Source organism: Trachypithecus francoisi, unplaced genomic scaffold (genome assembly GCF_009764315.1).
Source record: "Trachypithecus francoisi isolate TF-2019V2 unplaced genomic scaffold, Tfra_2.0 Lachesis_group1, whole genome shotgun sequence".
Taxonomy (NCBI): domain Eukaryota; kingdom Metazoa; phylum Chordata; class Mammalia; order Primates; family Cercopithecidae; genus Trachypithecus; species Trachypithecus francoisi.
The window spans coordinates 117180986-117198294 of record NW_022681454.1 but is presented as its reverse complement, the minus strand read 5'-3'; the positions used below and the strand labels follow the sequence as shown (position 1 = coordinate 117198294).

At 38.7% G+C, this 17309-nt stretch overlaps 1 protein-coding gene across 2 annotated transcripts in view; it reads left to right on the top strand.

Annotated features, from left to right (window-relative positions):
• Window positions 1-17309, top strand: part of PRDM5 (PR/SET domain 5) — a 225757-nt gene that overhangs the window by 59863 nt on the left and 148585 nt on the right. For both annotated transcript variants that reach the window (XM_033215138.1, XM_033215139.1), the window contains exon 3: window positions 14093-14215. In XM_033215138.1, coding sequence (XP_033071029.1) covers window positions 14093-14215 — 123 coding nt within the window. The remainder of the gene's footprint in view (window positions 1-14092; window positions 14216-17309) is intronic.

Genomic DNA, 17309 nt, shown 5'->3' with positions numbered 1-17309 from the left:
AGATGAAATGGGAAATGTAGAAACATGTGTTTTGGTTTTTTAAATTTTATTTTCTAAGAGGAACTGATTTTCTCTATTTGTAACACAAGAGTTAGTATTAAAATTTATGAAGAGTAATATTCCCTATACAACATTTTTTTTTTTTTTAATCTCACAGTTGTGTGGGTGAGAAGTACAGATAGGTTCTCTGCTTAAGGGTCTTACAAGGTCAGCTCAAGGTAGTGGCAGGGTTGGGTTCTTACTAGGAGGCTTTGAGGATCAATATGCTTCCAAGCTCATTCAGGTTGCTGGCTGAATTGTAGGACTTAGGTTCTTACTGTATTGCTGGCCTTTGATTAGAGACTGTTTTCAGTCCCTAGGTCTGCAAATGGCCCCTCTCAGGCCAGCCTGTGAGCCCCTCAATCTCAGCAATACGTCAAATCCTTCTCACGCTTTAATATCTTTAACTTCTATACTTACCAGCCAGGGAAAATTCTCTGTTTTTAGAGAGCTCATGTGATTAGGTTGGGCTCCCTAAAGATAATCCCTATATAACATGATCATAGGAGTGATACCTCATCATATTCACGGGTTCCTTTCATACTCAAATGGGAAGGCATTATACAAAGGTGTGAGTTATGGGGAGTCAGTCTTAGAATTCTGCTTACCAATTGGCAAACTAGTGACCAAGGTAGTGAGTGTGTTAAGGTAGTATAACACGGTGGGCTCTGGAATCAGATTGTCTTGGTTCAGTCCCTACCTCCAGTATCAGCTGTGAAACCTTTGGGAAGTTACTCATTCTGTTTCTGCTTCAGTTCCCTCATCTGTTAAACGTGGTGGTTAATATGTAGCACTTACCTCATAGAGTTGTTTTGAGGAGTAAATTATATAATACATATAAAGGTGTTTAACAAAGTGCCTGGCACATAATAAACACTCAATAACTGTTAGCAGTTATACTATTATTATTTGTTTTTTAAAGCAGATTTCTTTTCTTTCATGCTTCACTTTTCGTAGAATAAACGAGTATAAAATGCAAAGCACATGTTTGTAAAAGTAACATGATGTTGACCCACATAGGAATCTTTCATCCTTATGGAATCTGACTTATGTGAGAATCTCTCAGATGAAAGTGTGAAGCACTGTTCCCCTGCTCTAGGCAGTGGATGTGCATTCTTAGATGGCCAGGGCCAGGTGTGTGTGCAATGAAGTGTGCAGTGAAGTGGGAGGAGGTACAGTGATCTTAGCTGAGACAGACAAGTCAGCATGTGAAGGGCCTCTTTTGTCATGCAAAGGAGTTTGGAGTTCTGGCAAGCAGCATTGGTATGAGGAGAAGGATGAACTGCAAAGAGTACTCTGGCAATAGTGTGAAAGATGAATTTGAAGATAGATTTTGAGTTGATATAGAAAAAGAGTCAATTATAAAAATGCTATTGATATTCAAATAGTGGGTCATTGATTGTTGTAACATGCCCCAAATCTAAAAGTTTTTCTTGACATCTTAAGAAAAGTTGAGGAAGCTATGCTGGGTGTGGGGGCTGAGACAGGCTGGAGAAGACCTGGTGGATACTCTTGGTCAGGAAGAGGCAGAGGATTAGAAGCAGGTTTGAGTGAGATTGAATTTCTAAAGTAGATGAGAATCCAGGATATCAGTGTATGAGGACAGTGTAAGTGATGACCAGGAACTAGAATTCACCATTCGGGTTACCCGTCTTAGAGGAGTGGAACTGTGGACATGTTGAGTGAGGGTCAGGGAGTGCCAGCTGGCAAGGATCTGGGCTAGCAGTCATCTGGCCTCGAGCAAATCCAACCGTGCATGACTATGACCCTGTCACCAAAATGTCAGGATTGAAGAAAGCGTTTGATGAGTAGAGTGACTCCATGGAGTGTAGAGCAGCTGGTGGTAACCCAGTCACTTAAAAGCTTGGTTGGGAATGAGATATCAGATTGTCCTACAGGAGAACAAATCACAAATGCAGTTTTAGGATTTTGTGATGCTAGAGTTGGAGCAGGATTGATATCAAGGCTGACTCAGCAATGGCAAGGACTGAATAATCTCAGTGTCTGTCTGTGTTCTTAAACAGGCCATGTGTTTTTCTCAGAGTGAGGATATTTGAGAGTGATGATTAAATGCCCTGAGTGGTGGAGTCCTTGGACCCAGACAGACCATTAAGCCCCGTATCTCTGGAAAAGACAACATTCCTGAAGAAATCCTCCCCACTTGGAGTTTCCCAAATTCCTTTCTTGAAAGGTTCCCGTGCAGCTCTCATTTCCGTTCCTTTGGTCCAGGCACTTAATGCTGTAAGAAAATCACGTCAAGGGAAGAAGCCCCAGTTTTCTTTGTAGAAAACATCTGCTGCTGCAATATTTGTGTTCTAGATTTGGATGGCATTCCTTGCCAGATCTTTTGTTGCCAGAGCAGTTATTGATGTGAGACACAGCTGTGTCTGTAGCAGGGAGATATTGCTATGTCAGTGATCCTACCTTCTGGCAGCATGAGCCTTTTGGCAAAATTCTCAGAAATGACCTATAGTAAGAGAGAAGTGTGTACAACATGGGTGTATGGGCTCTTCTGAGTTAGTCCTTCTGTTCCCATTTGATTGTTAGGACATGAGAGCTTTAGTCAGGTTCTGAGTGAGGAAACAAAATCTTTTAGGAACAAGTAGAGATCAATTTCTTATTTTTATGAATAAAATTTTTACTTTTAGAGAATAATTTTTCTTTTCTTTTCTTTTTTTTTTTTGAGACAGAGTCTCGCTCTGTCGCCCGGGCTGGAGTGCAGTGGCCGGATCTCAGCTCACTGCAAGCTCCGCCTCCCGGGTTTATGCCATTCTCCTGCCTCAGCCTCCCGAGTAGCTGGGACTACAGGCGCCCGCCACCTTGCCCGGCTAGTTTTTTAGTATTTTTTTAGTAGAGACAGAGTTTCACCATGTTAGCCAGGATGGTCTCGATCTCCTGACCTCGTGATCCACCCGTCTCGGCCTCCCAAAGTGCTGGGATTACAGGCTTGAGCCACCGCGCCCGGCCGAGAATAATTTTTCTAAACGTTCCTTAACTTAAAGGATTTTCTGTAAATCACCCTTTCTGATACTGATCCACTGTATGATGACACTGCTAGGAGATGGGAGAGTTGGGAATCCTCCGCCAGCCTATCTGATGGCTGGAAGTGTGGAAGAGGATTTGGAAAGGATTTTCTGTGTTCCTCTTTGATTGCATGTAACATCAATATTTCTTAATTTTGTGTTTTTATTCTTTTCTTTAGTTACGTTAAGTTTGCCTGTCCTGATTCCACCTGCCTTGGATTAAAATTGTCTAGAATATCGGTCTGTCTGATTTTTAATCTTTGATACTGTGCTTTTTAGGTGTCAGATATCAACTTTATGTTCAAGGCCTGTAAATCAGTACTTCCTATCCTTACCCTTCTCCCCTTATCTCCTAAGATGTAAATTAATAAATTAATACATTTATTGTCATAATCTGTTTAGTTCTTTCACCTTTCACAGAACTTTCTCTCCACACACAATTCATCCTGCACATTAGGGTTGTTGGTCACCCATCATCTATTCCCCTTCATCTTTCGCAGTTGAATCGAGATATCTGCAGAGTTTCCACCCTTCCTCCATGCAGCAGTGTATTATTACTGAGAAGCTAATGCCCTAGAGGGGTGGCCCCAGATTAGCCTTAGCCATTGAAATTTCTGTTAGCTGGAGGACAGAATATCCTAATTCATACAGTCACCATTTATTTCCTGTTATTGCTTTGATTTTGCTGCTCCAGCCACAAAATTTGAGTCCTGTCATCCTGACTAACTGCATCTTCCTAGCCAGATTTACTTCTATCGTTCATTATGTCCTCTCCACACTAAATGATTAAGTTACTTTACCATTCTTTCATTGTTTTAATTTTCTCTACAGTGGATTCACCTGTTTGCAAAACTTAGATTCTGAAGCCAATTTATAAGGCAATAATTTCTTACAATTACTCCTGATTATTCTTCCTTATTTGATCACTAGATGGAGTTGGTTTGTTTTTGGCCACGAAAGGGAAAGGTCTTTATCATTTCAATTTATTTTCTTTCTTTGCTTTTTCTCATTTTTTTAATGCTTTGGTTGAATTGGTATAGTTTAATTTCTGTAAGTCAAATATTTGCATGATAAAACTTTGTTAATCTTGAAATGACCCTCTGCCTCTCCTGTGTGCAAATGTGTATCCCATTTTCAGCACATGGAACTAAGTTCACCTTGTGTGTTGAAGGTTCCCAACACTGCCCCAACACTTGATTTTCTAGAAGGACTCACAGGGCTCAGCCCATTGTTGTACTCGTGACTAAGGTTTCTTCGAGTACATAGTAGGTGTGTACAGCCCTATCATAAGGGAAAAGGCACAGGCAGAGTCTGGAGGAACCTGTGTGCAGTTTTCCTTATGCTCTCTCCCTCCCGTGAAGGATCACACAGAGCAAATATATATATACATATATATGTGTGTGTGTGTATGTGTGTGTGTGTGTGTGTGTGTGTGTATATATATATATAATTATTTATTTATTTTTTTAGACAGAGTCTTGCTCTGTCACCCAGGCTGGAGTGTAATGGCCTAATCTCGGCTCCCTGCAGCCTCCACTTCCTGGGTTCAAGCAATTCTCATGCCTCAGCCTCCCAAGTAGCCGGTTTATAGGTGTGTTCTACCTATAAACAGATAATTTTTGTAATTTTAGTAGAGACAGGGTTTTGCCATGTTGTGCAGGCTGGTCTCTAACTCCTGGGCTCAAGCGATTCACCCTCCTTGGCCTTCCAAAGTGCACAGATTACAGGCGTGAGCTACCGCATTTGGCCAGAGCGTACTCTTTGCCCACAAATAAAAACGCAGCCACATGTGTGTGATGTTTCTGTACAAGGAAGCCCATTAAACGTTCAATGCCCAAGATTTTTATTAGAAACTCATAGGCACCTTCTCCCTAGGATATACCAAAATTCCAGACTTCCAGAAGGAAGACAGGTGTTCAACATAACCCATATTGTTTACACACGTAGTCTAGGTACAGTAAAACACCCTGATATGTTAAGTATTGACAGGAAACACTCTAAGGGCCAAGTTCCCCTATGCCCACCAAAGGCCAAACTTGTAGGCAGGACTTTTTGGCAGTCTCAGGTCTGCTAGGTTTATTCTAGGGGCATACCTCTCTATTGGAAGCTTTTCATAATGCACCTCTTCTCTGCTGTAACTCTTACTTTTCATCTTGGTCCATCCTCAGGACCTGGCTCTGTATGTTACTTTACACCCATCTGTACCAATTCATTTTGGAAATGAATGCAATTCATATGTATGTCCTTTATGATAATCAGTACATTGCTTTGTGAGCTTTGTAAACATTGTGTTTTCTGCTTCCTCATACTAAGGCATAAATTGAGTAAAGGAACTGTGTTCAAAAATGTCATCTGTGGCCTTTCATAGCACGTTTGAAAATAACAAATAAAGAAATGTATAGTAAATGTTGTTCAGTAAATGTTTACTGAGAAAGGATGTTACTTTTTAGAATTTTTCAGCACAGAACTATGATTGCTGGATGATTATGAGAATTACCTTAGTAACTGGGAAGTATTTGGTTGCCTTAGGTTCATTCTTATGCTAAGATCATTGATTGGTTTCTCTGTCAAGTTATGTACATTTGGAGGAGAATACTGTTAGATTTAAATGGTTTAGGTGGATTCAATTTTAATAGCTTTAGAAAACTATGCAGTTAGGGCAATAATTTGGGTTAAGAGAGCAAGATCAAAGGAAAAGTCGATTAAAAAAAACTTTTTTCTCCCTGTGGACTACATGATGTTCTTTTCTTATTTAGAATTTCTGTAACCCTTGCACAGAAGTTTTCAGATACAAAGCATCTTCTCCTTTTTTTTTTTCCTTTATTCTTTTTTCTTTTTTTTTTGAGACGGAGTCTTGCTCTGTTGCCTGGCTGGAGTGCAGTGGCACGATCTTGGCTCGCTGCTACTTTCGCCTCCCGGGTTCAATTGATTCTCCTACCTCAGCTTCCTGAGTAGCTGGGACTACAGGCATGTTCCACCATGCCTGGCCAATTTTTATATTTTTAATAGAGACGGGGTTTCACAATGTTGGCCAAGCTGGTCTCTAAACTCCTGACCTCAAGTGATCTGCCTGCCTTGGCCTCCCAAAGTGCTGGGATTAGAGGTGTGAGCCACCATGCCCAGCCCAAAGCATCTTTTTATAAAAACACCATCAAGACTGTGATCTCTGGATCTTGGATATTGCCATTGCTTTATATGCGACCACCAACTCTTTAAAATAATTTCATGTTTTATGATTAGAATTTTGCTACCAAAATAGCTTATTATTATTTAATAAATTTTGTAAACTCTTTTAATATGCTATAGGGGAAATTCTCCAAAAGATGACTACAGTCTGGTCATGATAGCTCATGTCTGTAATCCCAGCACTTTGGGAGGCTGAGGCTGGCAAATCACTTGAGGTCAAGAGTTCAAGACCGTTCTGGCCAAAACGGCGAAACCCCATCTTTGCTAAAAATACAAAAATTAGCCAGGTGAAGTGGTACACATCTGTAATCCCAACTACTCAGGAGGCTGAGGCTGCAGAATTGCTTGAATCCAGGAGGCAGATATTGCACTGAGCCGAGGTTATGCCTCTGCATTCCAGCCTGCGCCACAGAGGGAGATTCCATGTGAACAACAACAACAAAAAGATTACTGATGACTATAAGGCTAGAAGTCTATGCAGGTCTGAAATCTATATTAAAAATTGGGCATCACTAAGGCTTCATAAAACTTTAACAGGCTTTAAAGTCTTATGAGTCATCGCTGAGGGATCTGATGGATGCTGCCAAACTGTCAGATGACATGGTGGCCTTATTATTTTTTTCTAATACCTTGGTGAAATAACACTTTTTGCTTATGGAAGTCACTTGCTTTACAATATTGACAAAATAAAAAGTAAACAAATAAGCCACTAAGTAGCTAAGAGAAATGCTGTAACATTCGTGCATAAAAACCTGCATGTTTTACAGAAAACCCCTAAAACAATGGATACAATAAGCTAATGTCAGTTAAACTCAACTTTATTCTTTTTTTTTTTTTCCAGGAAGGGAGAAAGTGGTCACTGTTGTATTCTTCATGTGATAAAAAAGCTTGTGTCCAAAAATCTGAGTAGCTGAACAGGTTCATAAAACTATAGAAAAGGACAGTTTCTATGCTGTTAAGGCACTTTCATAAATTTGCTGTGGAAAAGATGATGTGGTTTTCACTATGTCTTTCATTTTATGTCAGGTATTTAGTTTTTTTAAAAAACTAGCCCAATTTAAAAAGTACTTTGAAAGGCAAAGACATGGAGTGCTTTAAAATATTTTACATTAAATCTCTCATAAAATATTTTTGAACATTTAAAGGAAATAAAGGCAATGAGAGTTAAAGAAAAGATACATTGCGTGAGCTTTTAGTTAATAAAATATTTATTGAGACTGTATCAAATGACAGGCTTCCTTCTCTGAGTGGTCAGCTGTCCAGGTATAGGATTTGCTTAGCTACAGAAACCTGACCAAGTTCTTCGGTTACACTTGTCTTTGTGTCTTTGACAGTATCATGAGACCTTCCTTAATATGGATTGTTTATAAAGGCAATCTCAGTTAAATGTCAGATGTGGCAACCAAAAATTGCTTTTGTGATTTTTAAGCTCCTTCAATAGAAAGAATGCCCAGGTCAGAGGTCATAATTGTCCTTTCCAGGCTGGATTCTGTCCCGTGTTAGGAGGGTTTTGACAAGTTTGTGTGCACCCATGAGAATAGCCAGGACAGTGACGGAACTGAAAACCATGTCCGATAAGGAAGGAGTTATTTGTTTTGTGGAAGAGAAGCATAGAGAAGGAGGGATTCTCGCCTTCAGAAATTTGAAGGGCTATACATGGAGGAGAAATTAAAACTCCTTGAGAGGGCAGAGCTGCAGTTACTGGCTGTGGGTCACAGAGCAAGGTGTTTCAGTTTGGCATAAGTGTGTCAGTACAGCTAAAATGACATCTGGGTTTGCTATTACCTTATAGTATTCAATTAGAGGCTATTTGCATATGTATTTGGATTTGAAGAGTAGTGTTAAGATATCCTTCATGTTTGTTCCTTGAAAAAGTTGACATGACTGGGTGTGGTCACTCATGCTTGTAATCCCAGCACTTTGGGAGGTCAAGGCAGGAGGATTGCTTAAGCCCAAGAATTCGAGACCAGCCTCGGCAATATAGGGAGACCCTGTCTTTATAAAAATAAAATAAAATATTAGCCGGGCAAGGTGAAATGCACCTGTAGTCCCAGTCGCAGCTATGTGGGAGGTTAACATGGGAGAACCATTTTTTGAGCCCGGGAGGTTGAGGCTGCAGTGAGTCATGATGGCGCCGTGCCACTGCCCTCTAGCCTGGGCAACAGAGATGCTGTTTCTAAAAAAAAAAAAAAAAAAAGAAAAAAAAAAAAAAGACACGTTATATATGTCCCAGCTGTGCCATTGACAGCAGAATGTTTATATTTAAGGTGTCTATAGCCACTGTGGGCCCAGTTTCCTCGTTTTACTAATACCTTATGTTTGCAACAATACACATTGATATAAAGAACTGTCAAGTATCTTATTTCATTTGATGCTCTCACAGGTTCTGTGAATGCGCAGGACACAGACTGTTATCCCTATTTTAGAGGTCAAGTGATCACGGCTTAGTTCAGTCAGAGGAAACCACTCACCCAAAGTGATGTAGTCAGAGCCTTGGATGACATCTAGGTTTTTGATTCCTAGTTCAGCATCTTTACCACTCCAGAATGATTTTCTTCCACTTGAAATCTAAATATTTGTCACAAAAAGTGACTTTATTTTTCTCATCAATCCTTTTATATTAACTTCGTATGTGTTATATGATGGATGTTAAAGAAATAGGGATCTGTAAAAGTCTGTATTTCCTCTCCATCTGCTTTCACATATGAAGGCAGGGGAATCCATGGGTTAGGATTATCAGATAGCAATGAGCAGGTGGGAGGCAGAGGGAGGGAAGGTAGAAGGGAGTTATCAGTAGATAAGCTACAATGATGTGTGTGTGAGTGTGTGTGTGCGCGTGCATATTCATAAGCACACAAGCAAGTAGTAATTTCAGAGAGAATTCTTTGAACAATTGGCGGGGGAGATCCCATGCCCTTTTCTTGGAAACTATAAATCACTACAGTTTCCTAGCTATGATCGCTGCTGATTTCTGAAAGTGTGTCTCCCTTTGGTTTAAAGCTGACAACAATGTGCTGTCAGAATTGATTACTTGAGCACACTTGCTTTTTTGTGCTCCTAAAGATATCCTGAAGTCTGGATAATTAAACACTGAAGGCAAGGCATATGGCCTTACTTAGGTGAAAACAATTGCAGAAAGAATGTCTGTAATTTAAATACAAAAATGTGATGGCATTTTAAACTCTAAAGACATCCATACTCTAAATTTTAGTGCTTAAAACTAATTCCTTTGAAGAGCCTTGTTGAAAGACAGAAAGGTAAATATGTTTTATTTAATAAATAAATAAATAAATACTGTAGCATAGTGTATTGTAATTTCTCATTAAGGATATTACTGCTGTCTTTTTTGGAACTGACTGTATTTGCTGCCATTAAATTTTACCATACGTTAAATCAAATTTTATCTATCAGTTACATTTTGCCACTTCTCGGGGGCAAATCTGGCTGACTGGCTTTGCTCTTGGAACCTTGATGGAATGTACATAGTTAGTGAAAAATTCCTCAGGCATTTAAATTATTGAAGGAAATAATAGAGTAAGCAACACTGTAGACTCTTCTTTGAAAATTAACCATCCAAATAATAATTGAGCTTCTCTGTCTATAGTTGACCCAGTTTAACAAATAAAATATTTAAGTTTAGGGAAAGAAGATTTGTATCTCTCTCCCTACTCTCTGTTTCCACTTTCTTCTTTCATTTAAACATTAGGGTTTTCTCTAATCGAGCTGAGATTTTTTGTGGTTTCCTCTGTCTTTTTCCGGGTGGGAACACAAAATCAACTATGACATATTCAATGTTGTGAACTTTTAGTCTGAAAAAGGGTACGGATACACGGTAGCAATGACCAGCACATTCTTTTTCTCAGATATTTGAAAAGTGATGGCAGTAGCATTTAACAGAGGCTAAACCCTGTCAAGTTCCCATAAGGGAATAATTTCATTAAATGTGAAGTGGCAAAGTCATAGAGATATGAACAATTACATCGAAGCATGAAAGTTTTCATTTTCACATGAGAGTATCTTTCTCTTTCCTACTTTATTTTATTTTGAGAGATGGAGTCTTGCTCTGTCTTCCAGGCTGGAGTGCGGTGGCGCGATCTCAGCTCACAGCAACTTCTGCCCCCCAGGTTCAAGTGATTCTCCTGCTTCAGCTTCCCAAGTAGCTGGGACTATAGGTGTGTACCACCACACCAGCTAATTTTTGTTTTTTTAAGTAGAGATGGGGTTTCAATATATATTGGCCAGGCTGGTCTCAAACTCCTGACCTCAGGTAATCTGCCCACCTCAGCCTCCCTAAGTGCTGGGATTACAGGTGTGATACCTGACGTGTTTCCTACTTTAGCTAACCTTTTTGTGTAACTATTGTGGGAAGCCTGTGCCAATCAAACAGGTTTTGGAACTGAGATGGTTTTTTACTACATGGTGAGACTGTCGAGTTCATCATTGGCCCCAGGTATGCAGAAAATGATCGTAAGTCGGATAGTAACCAAATACACTTCGTTTCCAAGAAAATTCAGGTAAAAGAAGATGATATTTGGAAGACTGAGTTTTGACAGTAACATAATACACTTTGGCAGCAAAAGTTAGTGAGATGCTGGAACATGGTACTTGGAGGAATTTTCTATCTTTTTTATTCCTTAGATTTAAAAAATGTTCAATTTATTACCTCAGGGTTCAGTAGAAATTAAAATAGATAAATGGAGACTTTAATAATAGCCAGTTGTCTGGAGTTGTTTTGATTTGGTGTCTCTGGGAAGAGGAAAGATGGATTAGATTACTTTTGGATGTCTCTTTCAGATGATATGTCAGCAAGGCGAACGCTGTGGTTAGGGTAGTGAGATAAAAGGCGTGTGCACAGGTAATCTACCAGCTTTGGTGGAGTGTTGAAGATTAGACTGGTGGAATGAGGAAATGGCCAGCCACTTGAAAGCTGGAGAAAACAGATGGGTCCCAGAGAGCAAAGACTCTCTAAGAACTTAAAAGTTGTTTGAGTAAGCATATTTGGAATAAAATGGGCAGTGATTCTGTTAATGAACAAAGAAAGTTATTTCAAATATGAATATGTAGGTAATGTAGTCTATTGCTGGTTGTGATAGTGTTGTTCTGAGAATAAAGGTAAATCAGCACATAAATTTGTGTGTATTAAAAGTGATACATTTCAGAATAATTTTAGTATAAAATCAAATTATATATTTCCTTTAAGATGGAATATTGCATGAGAAAGTGATAGCCAGGAAGTACATATGTCTAATGGACTGAAAAGGAAAATAAATTGCTAATACTGAATAATTGAACATAGTTGGGGCCAAAGGGCCTGGGAAAAAGCTGAAATACACAAAGAAAAAACAATGCTCCTGGTAAAAACTCAAATGTTCTTACTATAATAAGTCGCAGAGAAATATTTCTTCTGTTTTTATCTTTGAAGAAAGAATTCCAAATGTTAAACGCATCTGGTGTATATTGTGCTTACTACTGAGTGACAAATGTGTGATTAAGAAGGGCCATAAACTAATTTCTCTAAGTAGTGCTGTCCTCTCAAACTGAGATATGCCCTGGGCAAACCCATTTGTGTTTCACTACATAAAGTTAGTTGGGTTGGGTGGATTTCAGTATCAGTTATAGATTTTCAATTTCAATTCTTCCAAGAAAATTTTTCTTTCAAGTATCAGGTGACATTGCCACCTGCTGTGCTTAATTTAGCTTTTTGTCAATATAAACAGTTTTGGTGCTATTGCTGTGAGGGTACCTGAAAGGAAGGACTTTATATCCAAAATATTTAAAATTATTTGTTTACTCTGCCAAAAAAATGTGAACTGACATGCCCATTGAGGCAGAGTTGTAGAGTGTACATTCTCTTTACCGTATCAGTGTTCTGGACATTTTTGGAATGTCCCAGTGGGCAGTGAGTGTTCTGAGCTGAAGGGTGAGTAGGGAGGCAGGACAATTTTCAGGCACCTCCCAAAGCAGATCTTTTCAGTGAGAGCTTGTTATTTAGTAAGAAGTGTTACAAATTCCCATAGCTTCACATATAAGCACCTTAAGTATATAAATATGAGGTATTTATAGTCCTAAATTGCTCTTTTAGAAATTATAATATGAAAAATTAAATTCTTGCTTCCCAGTGATGGTCTGGCATTAATTATTGAGGATCCTTGGGCACTTAGGAAAACAGGAATTGTCTGAGAAACATGGCAGTATGTCAGATAATAGGAACAGGCAAACTGTATTCTTTCCTGGGTATTTATGTATTAGAATCTTGAAATATCAGTTTTTGCAGTGCATGTAACAGATGTATTTAAAATGTTTTTTGGGTAAAAATAACTGTACTTACCCAAAGTAACTGTCTAGGTGGCTTCCTGGTCTGTTGGTCCCCACATGATCTGGTGTCTGCCAGTCTGTTAAATCTCAACGCCCACCACTTTCTCAGTTTTTCCTTCTGTTCCAGCCTCTTAACATTTTTACTGTTCTTTGAAAGCACCTAATTCATTTCCAAACCCAAGGCCTTTCTCCTTGCCTTTCACTTGCTGTACCCTCTGCTTGGGAGCAGTCTTCCCCTAGCCCTCTACTGGTCTGTTCCCTCCCTTTAGAACTCTTCAGGTCCTCTCATCAAAGGGCTTTCCCTCATCGAATAGAGCCCTTCTCTTAGTACTCTATTTTCTCCTACTCTGTTTTAGTTGTCATCATAGCGCTCATCTTTACATGAAATTATATTCTATGTTTGTTTACTTCTAAGTGCTGTGTGGTCTGGGGTTTTGTCTTGTTCACTGAAAGATTCTTGATGCCTTCAGCCATTAACGACCTAATAATTATTTGTTGAATGAACAAATGATTGTCTAGATGTGTCATGAAAATACATACCTTATGGGACTGGTTGTCCTTTATTTTATAAAATAAAATTTTGGAAATCTAGAATTCTTATCAAGTCTGCCAAGGTGAATTTGTAACCTGTATGTTTGTGTTACTTGGTGTTGGAGATATGGAGTGCTCATCACTCACTCCTCTCCTTTCTTTTCTAGATTCTAATGTAATAGAAACATGAAATGAGAGTTGAATGGTGATTGGTATTTAAGTTTTATAAAATGGGCAAGTCCCTAGCAACTGATAATGCAGGGGTTTTGGAGAAGCTAGATTTCAAGTAACTTGGATTCAAGAATGTCCAATGGGCTATCTGCTTTGGGATTTACTCCCCTCCTCTCTCCAGTTGAATGTAGAGTAGGCCTGAGCAGCGAGAGCGTATGGTCTGAGACAAAAACCAGAGAGCCCACCGTCCTTCTCAGCAATCCATGAGTGGGCCATGAAAGGATAAAATGGGACTGTTTCATTCATTCACTAGTAAAGAGCATGACATTTTATCTTACTGGATGTCAGATTCCCACTGGCTAGATGAGCAGGTTCTCCTTTTATGGAGATGATTCAGTAAGCAGGTCCAGAGGGGAATTGAAATGACTGCTTCAGTTCCAACCTCTATCAATTGGGAAATAAGCAGTATGACCCTTCTCTTTAGAGAAAAGGGGAAGTTGCAATAATGATTATTCTCTGAACAATTGTGATTGCAATACATATACTGGAATGTACCTCCAAAGTGAAATAATTTTGACCGGAAAACAGCTATCAACATAGGATGTTTCTGAGAGTTCACTGCAATTGTGAATCATCTAGACATCTGCCAAATGAAATAGTAGGCTCTATTTGTACATGTGTTTAAGAGAAGAATGCATGTTATTCCAACTTCTATTTGTCACCTATCAATGAAAAAGGTATACACTTATGAAAAAACGTAACCTTGATGTGTTTAAAGGCTAATATTCTGACTTCCATTGTAAACTCAGGAGCCTTTAATGTTTCAGGTTCGTGGGAGTAAGGGAGAAGTTTTATACATTTTGGATGCTACCAACCCACGGCACTCCAACTGGCTTCGCTTCGTTCATGAAGCACCATCTCAGGAGCAGAAGAACTTGGCTGCCATTCAAGTGAGCTTATTTGCTGCTGCTTTGTACTGTGCACGGTGAGGGGGGATGAATGAATATATAACTGTACTCCCTGTTTTAAATTTATTTCCCAATGACCTGCTTTAAATAACAGTAACTAACTCATAAAAGCAGAGAAATCTCATCTAGTCAGCATATGTAGGAAAGGGCAAGCTTAGCTGTAAACTAACACCAGGGCACTTACTTTATGAGAATTCCTGAGGGAATGAATTACACAGTCTGATATTGTCCTTGGCAGATCTTGCTTTCAGGTACTTTTATTTCATTCAGTGAATATTTATTGATATTATTATTTGTTTGATAGTTTATTTTGTTCATAGTACTATACCCTGTGTTAGTGTTTGGGAAAGGCTTTATGGAGAAGGTTTACTTTGGGATATTCCGCATGACTAGGCTTTGAGCTTGTTGGAGGTGGTATGTTAGTCAGGGTTTCCCAGAGAAACAGGTGCGGTGGCTCACATCAAGTTTTCCCAGAGAAACAGGTGCAGTGGCTCACGTCTGTGATCTCAGCATTTTGAGAGGCTAAGGTGGTAGGATCACTTGAGCCCAGGAGTCAAAGCTGCAGTGAGCCATGAAGATGCTATTCCACTCCAAACTGTGCAACAGAGCAAGACTATGGCTCCAAGAAAAAAGGATATATCCTTATATATCCTTTTTTTTAGTGTAAAAAGATATACACACACACACACACACACACACACACATGTATGTATGTATATGGTTGTGTGTGTGTATATGTGTTTGTATATGTGTGTATATGTGTATATATGGATATGTTTATATATGTATGTATATATATGTATAGATAAAACAGGGGATTAGCTCACATGATTATAGAAGCTGGTAAGTTTAAAATCTGCATTGCTGATGTTCTAGTTTAAGTCCAATGGCCAGAAGCTGCTGTAGAACCAGGAAGAGCTGATATCCCACTTGGAAACCCATCAGGCAAGAAGAGCCAGTGCTCCAGGTTTCAGGCTGTTAGGAGAATTCTCTCTTACTCTTGGGTAGGTCAGTCTTTTGTTCGATTCAGGATTCAGCATGATTGGATGAGGCCCACCCACATTATGGAGGGCAATATACTTTATTCAAGTCTCCTGATTTAAATGTTAATCTTTTCTGAAACACCCAGAATAATGTTTGATCAACTATCTGGGACCCTGTAGCCTAGTCAAGTTAACATATAAAATTAACCATCACTGGCGAGAACTATGTTTTATTGAATTCTATTTCCCTGTATCCTAGCATACTGCTGGACAAAACATTAGGTTTTGATACAAGCTATGAGTTAAACTTAGGTGATACCTCAGTGGAAATTAAGGCAAGAAGAGAAAATGATGCAGTTTTTAGAGGGGCCCTATATTTAAAACACATTGATCAGATGACCAAAAGTATAAGGAAACATTAAATTCTGGCAGATAATTGACTGATTACATGTGAAAGCTCATCTTTCTGGATCCTAAACTTTGGAAGAGGAAGTAAAGCTATGGCTGGCAAAAGTAAGAGGGGAAAGGAAAAGAATAAGACGAATAGTATTTGAGAATCTACCATGTACACTGTTCAAGAAACTTCATATACATGTGGTCATTTATTCATAGAAATTCTGATAGTTTGACAATTGGTTGACATTACACTGATTTCATTCAATTTTCAGTATGAAATCAATAGTAGCAAGAAGGAAAATGCACAGAATTAAGTTTTAAAGTAACTAGCAGTCATCTAGACTATTTAATTTCCTAATGTCATCTAACCAATTTTTTTTCGGTACAAATAAGTATTAGATAATCAATGTGATTACTGTCCCTTTTTGCATGGATACATGAGAGATGACTCTTACTAAACAGCTGAGGTAAGATGGAAAAATAGGATCTCTGGCAGCCAGAGATATGCAAGCTACTTTTCCGATTATTCATAATGGCCATTGATCCAACCACAAGTTTGAACTGATCTGTTTTTTTTCTTTTTTAACATGTAGACATTATTTTTTTCCACGTATTTTTATATTTTTTCATGGTTTTCTGAGGCAAACTCATCTCATGAGAACATCATTTATATCAATATTTTCATTTATAGACTCAGTTTGTTTCTTTGTAAATGTTACTATTATCAAAATTGCCTGTAGAGCCAGGAGTTTACCTTAAGCCAATCCATTGTTTTGGTAGGTTCTTCATCATTGTGATTGTGGAGGATATTATTTATGCTAGATTGTTTCTCTTCTTAGGTATAAATAATGATTTTAAGCCTTCTCCAAATTCCTTCAGTTTGAGAAATGTCTCCCTATTGCCTATTATTTCTGTAGAATCAGTAGGTCTCTTTCTTTGCCTAAACTTACAAAGTGTTATGTGAGTTTTGTCTTATATTCCCTTAGGTAATACTTGCTTAGGAGTTCCCCTTAACTGAACATCTTGCTTGTAATGATCCCTTTAGTTAATAGAAAACAATGTCGGTAAGTGTTTATACCTTGATCTTTCACCATTTACTCTGCTACTCTACTATGCCCTGTATGTTATCATGTTGTAGGCACTTTGCTCATATTCAGTAATCACATTGTCTAAGACTTACAGTTTTAATGTTCATTTAGTACATTCAATGCAGCACTTTCCTTCCTCTGTATCAACTGTGTTTTTTCCTTGAAAGAAAATATAAATCGCAGAAGATGACAGGTACTCCAAGAAATTATTAATGACTTAACAAGGGGAGTGAGGGGGGATTAGAACAGGACTCATGTAACTGTAGACTCTCTGAAATTTCGCTCTTGAATTAGAATCTAAGTGTGTTCAGAGGCCACTCTGAGAGGCTTTTGGTGTAGAGCAAAGACTATGGCTTTCATTTCTTTTAACACTGTTTTGCACTTTCTTAATGGGGATGCAGTGCACTGCTACCATGTTTTTTGTCATAGATTACAATAGGGGTCTTTGTTAGCTCCCTTGAGGTAACATCATTCTTATTTTGAACAGTAGCTGGAGTAGAGGATTGCTGAGGGTTCAAAATCACATCTGAGCTAAGGGCAGAGAGCATAATAGTTGGGTCACATGGCTGAAAGAGATGTCAGCCTTCTAATTGGTTGGAATGACCTCCT